The 13,524-nt window shown below is 42.9% G+C and overlaps 1 protein-coding gene across 1 annotated transcript; it reads right to left on the bottom strand.

Moving 5' to 3' along the window:
• Positions 1–1,089: 1,089 nt before the first annotated feature.
• NFKBIZ (NFKB inhibitor zeta) lies at positions 1,090–12,109 on the bottom strand. The gene is made up of 12 exons (XM_068987136.1): positions 11,821–12,109; positions 9,505–9,644; positions 8,984–9,014; positions 8,758–8,861; positions 7,885–8,660; positions 6,973–7,078; positions 6,331–6,477; positions 6,073–6,136; positions 5,614–5,783; positions 4,582–4,692; positions 4,286–4,453; positions 1,090–2,436 (listed from the first exon to the last, which is right to left on the bottom strand). The coding sequence occupies exons 1-12, from the start codon at positions 12,107–12,109 to the stop codon at positions 2,383–2,385; spliced, it is 2,160 nt and encodes a 719-aa protein (XP_068843237.1). The 3' UTR covers positions 1,090–2,382.
• Positions 12,110–13,524: the final 1,415 nt, after the last annotated feature.

The following is a 13,524-nucleotide window of genomic DNA, read 5'->3' as shown; positions in this document are numbered from 1 at the left end:
TCAAGAACCACCCTCTACACCCATACAGCCGATATTCGATAATCAACTACAGCACCCTCTCCTGCCAAAGCCCCTAGACTGCCTGGAGATCTTTCTCAATATGCTATTCATATTACCAGTTAGAGGTAGAACACAAGATGAAACTTATTGGCCATCCAAATAGCTTGGCTAGTCAAGCCACACTGAATCACTCACTTGTGGTTCCCCTAAACATGACTGCCTTGGTTCATGTAGTTTTGTTTCATTCTCCTCCCTTTTCACTTGCATGAACATTCAAATTCAGCTCTTCTGAAAATACAGCTCAAATGTTCTACCTTGAAGTCTCCCTAGTTCTCCCCATTCAGATATAAAGTTTTTCTTTGTAATCTTTATATTCCTTCCTCTTTTTGCTAATCAAGTACACGCCATGTCTCCTACATATGTATCTTAATTAAGAAATGTCTTTGAATACCTCTTATTATCTATCAGACAGCTTTGCACGCAGATACACAATCACATGCTTGCTAAGTGCTGTTTCAGATAATCAGTGTGTATATGCACATCATATTCTCAAAGGTTACTAGATCTAGAATGTATGTGCAGTGATTGACTGATATTGACAGTCACTGATGTGTTTGTTCTCACGTATCAAAATGACATGTTGGAAAAGGGAGGGATCCCATTTACTACTGTCCCCATGTTTACATCGCTCAGAATGATCCTGGTAATCTCCAAATCGTTTTTCCTATGTTCCCACAAAATAAAGTATTAAAAACAGTCATAAAGACATATTTTTTAGCACGTAAACGTCTAAATGATCAGTAGAATCTAGTAAACATCCATGATTTTTCAGAACCTAGTAAATCTCTACTAATGAACTTAACAAAGAGCTTTTTCATGTTACAGATCCTATAACAAGGAAACACCCTCTGAAAAAAAACCCAAATTAATATATATAGGCTAATTTAAAGGTTTTAGATTCGTGATTAACAGATCTTTTCAACCTTGAGAAATATATATAAGGTCGAGGAAAAGAAACTTCACATCCTTAAGAACAGTATTATTCAATTAATGTTTATTTAAAGCAATGCATGAGTTTTTCCATTGTGAATGGACAGATTCACATAACAGCCATACTTTTAGATACCAAATAACCGTAACTAACTTTTGTCCACAAGACATACTGGGTCAAACAATGTGATCGATCCAAAGGTTATCTATTTTTAAAAGATTTAAGTACTTAACTACAAAGATGATTAGTCAGTCAATTGCTTATGACACTTCTCATTTAAAAGAAAAGAAGATAGAGGTTTTTCATAAATCAAATTTATTACAAAGAATTGATGTGCAATCAAAGTCAAATATGTTCCTCAGAGTATGCAAGAGATAAGCAAAATAATATTAATATAATTAAAGTTACTAAAAAACATGTTTTTTCTGAATGGTAATATAGAACATCTTGGTGCATTATCATTATCTGACAACAGAAAACCAGTAAAACATGTTTCAATATTGACTTTCTGTTTCTCTTATAAAGTCAAAATAAAAATTCCAACAGAGCAGGAAATCAAAATTCTAGAAAGTGCGTCTTAAAGAGGTGTCCTCTTTAATAGTATGCAATTCCCTACAAATAATATATCTGATCTGAAAGCGTATTTACAAGTCAGAGCTCTGCCAGCCACTAAGGGAACAGCTCTCCATCTGTTTCATCTACAGAGGTGGTGCTTACACAGTTCCTTTGAAGGCATATAATTTTTAACAACAGTGAAAATCCACTTGTTCTTTTCTATTTTATTGATCTATACATTTCAAATGTGGTCATGTTAATGACCATATATGTAAAAATATTTTAAAAGACAAAAATAACAATTATATACAGTTTGCAAAGATCAAACTTTAACCATGGTACCTTTCATTCAGTCCAGTTACTACAGAGACTTTCCAGCACTGCTAACTATCAGCTACTGTATGTATCAGGCCAAATGAAGCCTCAAGGCTATGTCCAGATTTATTTTTTAACTTTCAAATGCTTTCATTTTTTCTTCAAATAACAGTTAATGATTCACCTCCTTTTAAACTGGCAATAGCTACATGAGCAGTACCTGATACCACAAATCAAAGCCAAAAAGCTACTGTTAATTGAAGTCGATTTTACCACTCAGATTAAATTCAGATGTCTAGATCCCAGATACCTGGGCATGAAATATTAAAATCTGCCAAGAGGAATTAGGTATTTTTCTCCTTTTCTTTTAACATAACCCACTATATAATAGTGAACTAAATATGTTTGTTTCATAGAAACAACTTACATTTGCCAATACAAAGCAAATGGTCTATGTACAGATACAATAGGACTGCCTAACTGACAGTGAGTATTGCCGACCAGGCTCCAAACCCATGGAGCTAATACGGTGGAGCTCTCTGCTGAATGGACTTTCCCTTCAGGATACGTCGGATCTGGAAAGGAAACCAACAGGATTTGTGAGGTTTCTTTTTTACAATCAAAGTACCACCTCTTCAGAGTTTCTTTCTTCTATACGTAATTCCTGCCTACTTATAAATAAGTGTGTGAAGAAATACACAACAGTATGTGTCAAGATTTTAAGGGGACTTGAAAAAAAAAAACTACAACTTCTTTTAAGGTTTACTACAGCTCTCCTATAGTGATCTTTGAGTACAAGAAAGTAAAGCATCTCCATGAAAAAAATTATCTGAAGCTGAACATCTCCAACTGTTTAACCAAGACCTATATTCCTTTCCTAATCTTGTTATTTGTGAGAACATGTAAAACAAGGCAGTAATCATGATTATACATATCTCACCTACCTTGATGTCAGCCTCAACTAAGAACCCAGTCTTTCTTATAGATATAAGTAAATTATAATGCCCTTCGAGTCAAGATAGCTATCAAGATATCCAAGAATGAAAGCATTGTGCATGACTGTATGGATCACAGGAAAGCCCCCAGGCTCACTGAGAGCTGGGTCATTGATTTTATATCCCAGCCTGACAAATTTTATCATGTCTCTCAGCCCACAGCAGATTAGAAGCAACAAGCTAAAAGAAAGAAGATTGGAGTCAGGGATGTAATTGATAGCTACCAAAAGGAGACACAGTGACTATAGTCTGACAATAAAAGCAAAGGAAAAGATCCTCCTTCCAAACAGAGAGAAACAAAAATACAAAAGCAGAAATAAGAATAATCTGAGAACACTTATTTAGCAAAGAGTTAAGCAACTCTCTGTGCTCGATACTCCCTGAGAACCTCACTCTATGAATGCACACCACAAACAGTGAAGCAGAAGAAATGACTCTGTCATTTACTATTTAACGATGGTTCCTGTGCCTGGAACCACTCTGAATCTCAGTCTTTCCAGTTTAACCTTCATCCTGAGAAGTTTTCCTAACTATTAAGTGGTATAATATACCTCTACAAGTTATCAAGAGATTTGTTTTCAGCTATCAAGAAATCTACAAATATGAGTTACTATAACATTGTGGCCACAATGAGGGCTGTAAATCAAAGAAAAGGCTAAACTGCATTCCATATATTTTATTTTGTGATTATTACAGTATATAATGACCTATAGCCACAATCACCTCATTTCCTCCAGGGAAAAAGTTTCATCAAAAATCGTTTAAGTTCTTAAAGAGTCAGCTCTTATTATCAGGAAAAGTTTAAACGTATCAAACTGTTCAATCTCCAAATGTAATATAGAATCATATGATAAGAAAAGCATAGTTCTATTAAAAGTGTAAACTATTTCTAGGTTCAAAGTTACATAAATAACTTTCCCCGCTTTTTACTTAGGATCAGTTAGCAGACAGAAATCATTGTTAACAGCTAACGTTTACTGAGCACTCAGGTGTCTGAAAGTATTCTGAACACTCTACAGATACTGACTCATCTAATACCCACACTATTTGAAGGTTCATCACTTACTCACAAAACTAGATTCTATTTCCTTAGTGTCTACAGGAACCTTGCTTCCTCCTCTTTCATCAACTGCCAAATGTCAAACCATTCTGACTTAGTTCAAACCTAAGTCTGTTATCTTGGAAGAAAAGGAAGGACTGCCTGACTTCTAACCATTTGGGGTCCACGGATACAGCCTTAAATGTCTTACTCCTCCTTTGGAAACACAACAATTGACTCCAAAGGGCAACAACGACAACTGCTGAGACACATATGCTGACAGAGGCCATCTGAGCTGACAGAGCCCACCTGAAGAGTGCCAGCTGGCCCACCGCTCTTACGCTTCAGGACAAGGCCTAAAAGTATGTCTTTCCCTTCCGTGGCCCTCACCTGCTCTCCCACAGGCCCATCAGGAACCAAATGCACTGGCTGTTCGTTCTCCAAGTTCCGAGTACTTGGGTCTGCTCCCTTCCTCATCAACAGGCGGACTGCATCCAACTGCGTCACCCGATATTGCAGGCTGGCAGCAACATGGAGGGCGGTGTTTCCATTGTACGCCTGAAGACCAAGAGAAAATGACACCCGTGAGGATAGGAGACTTTCACAAAAGCAGCTCAAAAGCTTGAAGAAGGTATAAAGAAGGTCATTCCAACTCTCGTGCAGTTCTCGAGTATTCCTAAAAGTACCTTTGCATTCACAAAAGACAGGCAACTGGGCAGTTCCAAAAAGAGGCGAATGAGTTCCAGGTTTGCTTCTTCTGCTGCCAGATGCAGGGCTGTGCGGCCACTTTTACGATCCTTGTCAAAGGCAAGAGGGAGAAGACAGTGAACATCTGAGACCACGGCCTAGACATACGCTGCTCATCCAGCCTCGCCTATGTCTGACTCACCCGTGGAGACTCACTTGAAGTGCCCCCTTCTTCACAAACCCTTCTTTCATCCCAAGCTCCATGAAATCTCATTTCTCCTTTGAAATTCCCTTTTCATTTGCCTGCATGCCTCTTATCACATCTACCCTTATACACCAGGTGGCCATAAAATGTAGAAATAGACTACACTGTTTTATTGAGGGCTGTAATATAGTACAAGAAACCATTTATTGTGTATCCGCCTGTGTTTCCAGACTTGGTGGCCATCCTGTAGACTGACAGTTAGCTATCTCTCTCACCATTTCTACTAGACTGTAAGCTCCCCAAGGACCAAAGGGGCTTATGATTTAGGCATCTTTCCCATAGAGCCCCTAACTCAGTGCCTGGCACACAGCATATATTCAGTAAAGAAACCTCAGATTTAAAGATAACAAAATATTCTCCAGTTTAAAAAAACAGAAGATTAAGTCCAGAATCTACAACAATGAAGAAACCCTTATGAAATGCAGTGCCTTTATTATCTGTGTATGACAACTGAAACCAAAATGAAAATATCAGTTTCAAGCATATTCTTTTCCTTTCAAATAAAGACTAATTCATTTCACAGCTGAATGATCTTCGGAATAATAAGCCATAGATTAAACACAAATCAAGAAAGCAAATGAGGTGATCTTTTAAAATCTAAGTTCCTTAACTATCCATACATTGCTACTCACTCCATTAATTTTTTAAAAGGGGGGGGCGATAAAATTAAAAGAGGAGAAAGTTTTAATCTCTACTGGGGAACAAGCTCTTCTGCTATAACCACTTCTCTCCCACATTCCATGTCTAAACTCTTCTGTGAATTTACCTTAGCTTCCACTGTTGCTCCCATTTGAATCAGACACTTAATTGTATCAACTAGACTTTTATTCTTCAGTAAAAGCTCCTGAACTTCAGGTGAATGGGGCTGTTGATTTCTCTGGAGTTCGTGCACCACAGCATTGTGGGCCAAGACTGCACAGTGTAGAGGGGTCAGGCCTAGAAAAAAGTATAAGAAAGCAGAAATCAAGCCTCCCATCAACTCTTTCAGTTGTTCTATAATTACAGACCTTGGGGGTAGCATCTATGTGACCTATGTATGGGCTCCACAAGAACCACTAAGGAAATCTGAGTATTTCCTCCACTGGGTCTTAGCACTAACTTTATCTACAGAATATTTTAGCTTTAATTAACTCCCTTTCTTCTTGGTATTGAACTTAATGCCCTTGGAACTAAAGGGCCCCTCTCTCTGAATGATTTTTCACCCAGTAACATGTCCACTGCTTACCATCATAGTTAGTTGCCTCCAGGTCCACAAACTGGTTGCTCCCTGCTGCTCCCTTCTGAATTGCCTGCAGGATTTGAAAGTAGACATTTACTCAGCACAAGACAAGCTCTGCCAAATACTTATCTACAAGTGTCCCAAGAAAGGAATAAATCAACTCAGAAGAGAGTATTGCAATAGGCAACCTGCACCCAACTGCTAATTTCTAAGCCCTATCCCTGTGGCCCTGTGGTAACAGGAGCCTGGCTTGCTGCCTCTTACCTGAAGCACCTGGGAGTGGCCCTTCTCTGCACACACATGCAGGGGCGTTCTTCCCCAGCAGTCAGTGGTGTTCACCTGGGCCCCGAGGGTCACTAGATCCTGCACGATGAGGTGCTGATTGGCAGCCACGGCCACCTGGAAGGCACTCTGTGGACATGCAGAGGAAAAAATATATATATTTTGGAAACTACAAAACTATCATAACAAGGAATATGAACCTAAACTAAGACTGAAGGGGGAAAAACCCACATAGAAAAAATGAATCCTATTAATAAGTTGTAAGATACTGTAATACAAGGAAACTATAATAAGCTTAGGGTGAGGCTTTATTACACCCCATTAGTCTTTGGTCAAATGACTACAAAGTTAACGTTAATAACTTCAAGGTTGGCAGTGACAGAGTCAACATCCCAAAGTTAATATTAACCAAACTCTTTTGGTCTGGAACTCTGAAATAATCTACACACGAATATGAGACCAGCTATCGTCTTGACCACACCTTTGCCATTTCCCTATGTCAAGATCCTCACCTGGGGTAGGGGAGGAAGGCTCAAGAAGTACCGAAGCCTCCTGTAAAGACTTCAGTACATTGAAAGCCATTTTCCTCCAATTAAAAAATTAATTAAAATAAAAAATCCTCACCTGTCCATTGTGCTCTTTAATATCTAGCATGTGAAGCGCATTCATCTTTCTTGCAAGGACATAGGAAAGTGCCCTTCTCCCTTGGGCAACAGCAATATGCAGGAACCTGGGGGAAAGAAAAGGCAAAAAGGTAAATTATTTCTGATTTCACTAAGTTCATCTCTTAAAAAAAAATTCTTCCTTAGCCCTTTTCTTGATATACTGGTATACTCAAATCAAACAGCTGCCGCTATTGTTGTTCAGTTGCTAAGTTGTGTCCGACTCTTTGTGACCCCATAGACAGCAGCTTGCCAGGCTTGTCTATCCTTCACTATCTCCTGAACCCCATAAACAGTATGAAAAATGAAACAGTACAGAGCATAATTTGTCTTTTCTGCTATGCTGACAATACCCATCTGTGTTACAAGATCAAGCAGGTTACCAGAAAGAAGTACACCAAGTACCATGTTGATTGCATTAAATCTAATGTTTTTAATGTTCATAAAAACCCAATGAGGGAGATAGTACCATTTTACATGCCCAGAAACTAAAGTACAGAGAGATTAAACAATTTGCCCAGGTTCACAAAGATGTGAGGACAGATCGGTAATCAATCCACAAATCAACTCATGGTTGATCACTACCAACCAACTATGATCTAACTGATTTTGCTCTACAGACATAATCTGTGCTAATCTTTCTAAACCAATTATTCAAAGAGGCCAAATACATTTTCATTAATTTGGAACAGGAATTTGTTCACCCAGAAAAAAACAGAACTCTTCTTTGAAATATGAGCTATCATTCTGCCTCCACTAGTCATCTAGATTAGTCAATCACTTAGTCAGATCTAAGTTGGCATACCCTGTGCCCACCGTGGCCAACAACCATGGCTTACCAAATTAGGTTAATGACATAAAAGGATATACGTACGTGTCACCATCTGCATCCTTTGAAAGAAACTGGTCTTGGGAGATATTTGCCAATTTGTTTTCTTCCTGCTCTACTTGCCACTGAAAAAATGATTTCCCTAACTGTGTGGTGTTCATTGGATTTCCGCCAAGGTTCGGGAAGGGCAGCGGCGTGCTTAAAGGGGTAGAGCCTGTATCTGGCCTTGCCAGGGCCTCACAGGCATCTGGTGGCATCAGGTTGAAGTTCTGTAGATGGGTGTCAATTTGCTGCTGAACGCTGGGAGCAGTCTGAGGGGGAACAGCAATATTCTCAGATTCCCGGGGATCACTTAAAAGGGATGCAAAACTCTGGTCTGGGCAGAACTGTGGTTCTCCACCAAACAAGTGTGGCTCATAGCTGGGGGACTGGGAAGTTCTGGAATAAGGGCTGTACTCCAGGGCTGGACTGTGGGTGTAGTGCTGTGGCGGCGGCTGCACGCTCTGATTCTGTGATGAATACTGGTACATGGAAGCCTGATCCATCATGTGTGGGGAGCTGCTGACTTGGAAGGGCTGGTATTTCTGAGGTGGAGAGAAGACCTGCCCTCTGTGGAGGTCCTGACACTGCTCATGGGGGGAGCCCTGAGGGGCCTCCCCAGGGCTCATCCAGCTAACTTGGACAGTGTTCAGAGAAACCGGGCTGCATTCATTCTTAATGTTGATAATGTTCTGAAGCAGATCGGCACAGCTGTCCTGTTTGGATTCATTGTGATGGACATCTTCCATGCTCTCCGTGGGTGTGGGTGTTTGAGGCGGTGTCTGGAAAGGAAGAAAAAGGAAGTTGCACATTGTCTTCCAAAATTATTCTAAAAATAATTTCCAAAGGGTATTCAGAGGAAAATAGTGAGATACATACCAAAAACTGGGTATGTAACAAAGCTGATCTTTTGCAAGCTGGTCCATCAGACAATGAATCAGAGCCTTTCCTTTTCCCACTATATGATACTGTATTCTTCAATTCTATACCCGAGAAAGGAAAATGGAATCTGTGATCATTTTACTTCACAAAATTTTGCGCCTAATCACAGTGCACTATTTTACCCTAGAGCTCCCATAATATTATAAATAGAGGTAACCCTTACCTGTGAATTGCTCTCTGTTCACACCTTGTGTCTATAAGGAAAAAAAGTTTCCAATTTAGTGTGTGATAAATGGTTTCCTGATTAACATTTATCAATAAACAGGTATCTCTACCCTTCTTTGTAGTTTGCCATGAACATATGATATACTATTCTAACAGTATTTATATTCTATGTTAATTTCCATCCTACCTTACAACTTCCCCCATCTGCATTTTCACCTAGTTCAACTTGGGTCAAGGTAAAATTAATAAGGCAACTTGAGTTTTTCCTTTCTAATCAAAATGTTCCATTTAACTGAACCACATTAATTTCCTTGCCCCCAACTTGCCTTCGTTTACTCATTCATTAAATTTCTCTTGCACACCTGCCAAGCGCCCAGCGCTGGGCCCAGCGACAGGAATCTAGCAGACAGCAGGACAAATATGCTTTCTGTCCTTTGTTCTCTGTGGTCTATGAAAGTAATAACCCTAACAGACTAACCTCCCTGCCACCCAACCCAAAACAAATAAGTTAGGTGCCACCTTAAAATCATCGACAGCTTGTCCGGAAGCCTTCTGTTTATGACTTCGGATGTGCAGTAGGAGTTCCTTCACCGAGTTCTTCACACGAACACCTTGAAAGGGTCCTCTCTGCTGCCTTACAACCCCCATATGGGGCTCAACTGTTCAAAAACAAAAAACAAAAACATATCCCAAGTGAGTGTCTTCAAACACATGAATATTAGTAACTTCAAAAGCACAGCTGTCTAACGTGATAAAGTTCCCAACTGGCAGACCACAAAGCCTCTTCAACTCACCCCGGCCGATGACCTTGCACGTCAGTCCCCAGCCCTACTTAAGGATTCTACCTTGCCTGATACCTTTCCCCACCAGGCACCCTAAGGAATTAAAGCTCATAAAAAGTCATTTCAGGGAGCCCCAGAAACAAGGGATAAACTCAAATTAGTTCTCTCTCAGCCCTAAATACAGCATGAGAGAGGACTGCAGATTTTGACATCCTGACTCTCATAAATCTGTAATTATTCTAGATTCTTTAAAAACCTGGGAGAGCAATGGCTAAATGATGAATTTTTAGCTTTCCAAACCAAAGCGTTTCTGTCCACACAGAAACTGTAAAGTCTTATCAATTCCACTCACCGAAGAAGGCACAAAACAATGTACCAAAGCCTAATAATTAATGATGTCTTAGTTTATTATTTCCCTCAGTTGAGCTATGCCGAGAAAGCTGCTTTAAATTCACTAAGCTTAAACACATTTCCACATACACACACAGGATTTCCCCTCACCGACTGTTTACGGAATTGCTCACATAGGCCTTCTAAGTAAAAAGGAAATAATCTCATTTCATATTTAAGCTTTAAAATACACTTTAAAACGTAGTACATGAGTACAGCATTCCACTCTGACCACTACCATGTCACAACCTCTTGGGATGAGTTGAATATAGAGTAAACACACACAGTCAGGAAATGAATAATTCAGCAATTCCATTGAGAGTAGGAAAAAATAAGATAGGACAAAAACCAAGGCATAATTTAAACATATATATATATGTACGTCTAATCAAACATATGAGAGAAACAACTCAATGATAGGGCAAATTAAACAGCTAGTTTTACATTTAAGTCATTTAGAAATATCTTGCCGGAATCTAACACAGCATTTCTCTGGAATGACAGCAGTTAATAATTCAACGTCACAAGGAGAAAAATTCAGTTTCAGAAATCCCCTATGGTAAACCAAAGAACTAGTAAAATAGTTTCAGCCAGATGAAGGCCAAATGAGGAGGGGGGGAAATGGTTTAGATAAACACACACAATTTTGGCATTTACTGCACACTCAAGATACAGAAAGCGTTTATAGAGTGGAACTGTTTGAATCACTGTTTTAAGTGAAAATGACAAATCACACTTTAAAAAGCAACCAAAACAGGAATGGCTAGCAGTGGGGAACACCTGGAAGAACGTTCTTTAAAATCATGCTGATTACATTTTCCAAAATGTGAGATTATCTAGACGTTCTTTGGTTTACCCACAGTGGCATCCTGTTTTCCCCCAAATTATGCAACTCCGTTCATTAAGAAAAGAAACTAACAATTCACAGCGGAAGACCGGAAACATTACGCCTTTCTCTGCCACATACAGCCCAACCACTCTAAAGCACAGAAAACAAAAACAAGACCGCAGAAATTCGGGGCAGACTTCGGAAAATCAAACTCAAGGTATACGTTGGTTTTCAGTCCAGCTTCATCTCACATCTTGATAATATCCGTTTCTTTTCTTTATAAAGTCCTTCTACGTAAAAATTTTCACAAATACGTACTTAGGAAGAAATAAATTATGACCTTCAACCTTGTACTCAAACCCTTATCGCCCGCTGCAGCCTTTCACTAAAACAGCCACGAGAAAAAGGTACACCTACATCGGCTCCAAAACCTCGCCATAGTGTGTGGATTATAGCTTAATAAAGGCGTTTTTTAAAAGAAGAAAACGAAGAGAAAGGCCAACGTGGTCCACTTATCCCCGCCCGCCCCCCCCCCCCCCCCCTCAATCAGAGCCGTGTGTTTCCAGCTAACAGGCCAGCCGATGGCACCCGGATTTCACAGACGGTCAAAGGGCATGGAGTGATACTAAACGCCCAGCACAGGGCAAGGCATCCAGTCGTGGCCTAATATGACGACCGGTGTGATTATGTACCGCCGCTAAGGCAGGCGCAGAATCCCCCTAAAATCTGGCCGAGGTACTTCACATCTGGGCAGCCCAGACCACCCCCCTCCCCGAGCGTGGGCCCACGGGAGTCCGGGGGCCCCGGGGTCGCCCCGCTGGGGCCGCTGGGTACCTTGCAGCCGCTCAGCACGGGCGCCGCCTCTCGGCCGGGACTCGACCGCCCCGCAGGAGGACACGGACGAGGCGGAGGAGAAGTCGGAGGAGTCAGAGCCGGGCGAGCCTGGCGCCGAGGGCCCAGACGCCGAGCAGCCCCCGTCGCAGGCGCCGGGGGCGGCGGCAGGCGGCGACGCGCCATAGAAGTAGGCCAGGTTGAGCGGGCTGGTCATGAGGCCGCAGTCGCCGGCCGCGTCCAGCAGCCCCTCTCCGCCGCGGCTATCGTCCAGCAGCTTGTCCACGATCATGCTCCCGGGCTCGGCGCTCGGGGACTCCAGACAGCTGTGCCCCCGGCTCGCTGCGCGCGGCTGCCTCCCGGTTGTGGCTATGGCACTAGCTCTGATGGGCTCAGGGTATCGGCGGGAGGACGGCGCGGGCACGGGCGCGGACCCGGAGTGCCCGACTATTTAACCGGAGTTCGAGACCAGGGGCGGAGAGAAGGGGCCACCGCCTCGCCGGCCTCCCCCGCGCCCTGCTGGGCCATTGGCGGCGTCGGGACCGCCTCCCGGCCCCTCCTCCGGATGCGCCCAGTTTCCAGTAAAATGTACAGGATGAAGCAATGTGTGCCCTCCGCCCTCGCCCCGCCCGCCCCGCCCCGCCCCGCCGGTTGTTTTCCTGCCTTTCACCTAGAAACCCAGTCGGAGGGCGGCCTCCCGGCTTTCGGCCCTCGTCCCTTGCCCTGGGACCCCCGCCCCGGCCGCCCGCCGAAAGATGCCCGAACCGGGTCTGCTTCGGCGCACCCCCAGCCCGGCCTCGGCGCCGGGGAAGAGGGCGCGCTGCGTGGGCATGACCCGCAAAGTGGGGCCAAGAGGCAGCAGGCGGCGGTGGGAACTGGTCGGCCCGGTTCCGCGGAGTAGGAAGTGCTGGAAGATCCGCGCCACGCAGCCCTCCCGCCGCCCAGCGCCCCACTCCTCGCCAACTCCAACCCCGGCGTCTCCGGGAGGTCCATACGGGCCAGTCTCTGCTCAAGTTAGTAAGCGTTTGCCAACATGCCTTTTGGCCGGGTCTCAAATCCCAAACTGAAAGAGATGTTGAAGCCATTTTTCGGTCCTCAAATTATAATCTGGGCAACATTTTTGGTGCCGACTGGGAATAAAAAGCATTGGCCTACACCCCTGAATCCTTCAATATTGAGACAAAGACGTCTTAGCAGAGTGATAAATATACATGCATGTATGTGTTTGTACGTTTATGTCTGTATTTAGGTTTATGCTGCGTAAGTGTTCCCTGTGTCGGATAAATACAGGAACTTTGCTCTTTGCTGGAGCAATGGAGCAAATGGAGTTAACACAGCTTTTTGTGTGCTGTGCGTAGTCACTCAGTCGTGGCTGACTCTTTGGGACTCTATGGACTGCAGCCCACCATGCTCCTCTGTCCTTGGGGATTCCCCAGGCAAGAATGCTGGAGTGGGTAGCCGTTCCCTTCTCTAGTGGCTCTTCCCAACCCAGCGATTGAACCCAAGTCTCCCGCATCACAGGTGGATTCTTTACCAACGGAGCCACCCAGGAAGCCCAAGAATACTGGAGTGGAGTGGGCAACCTATTCCTCCTCCAGGGGAATCTACCCAACCCAGGAACTGAACCCAGGTCTCCCGCATTGCAGGCAGATTCTGTACCGAATGAGCCACCAGGGAAGCCCAATTTATTTTTTAATTGAAGTCCCA

This window comes from Capricornis sumatraensis, chromosome 1 (assembly GCF_032405125.1).
Source record: "Capricornis sumatraensis isolate serow.1 chromosome 1, serow.2, whole genome shotgun sequence".
Lineage (NCBI taxonomy): Eukaryota > Metazoa > Chordata > Mammalia > Artiodactyla > Bovidae > Capricornis > Capricornis sumatraensis.
The sequence above is the reverse complement of the archived record's forward strand: the minus strand, read 5'-3'. Positions and strand labels throughout refer to the sequence as shown.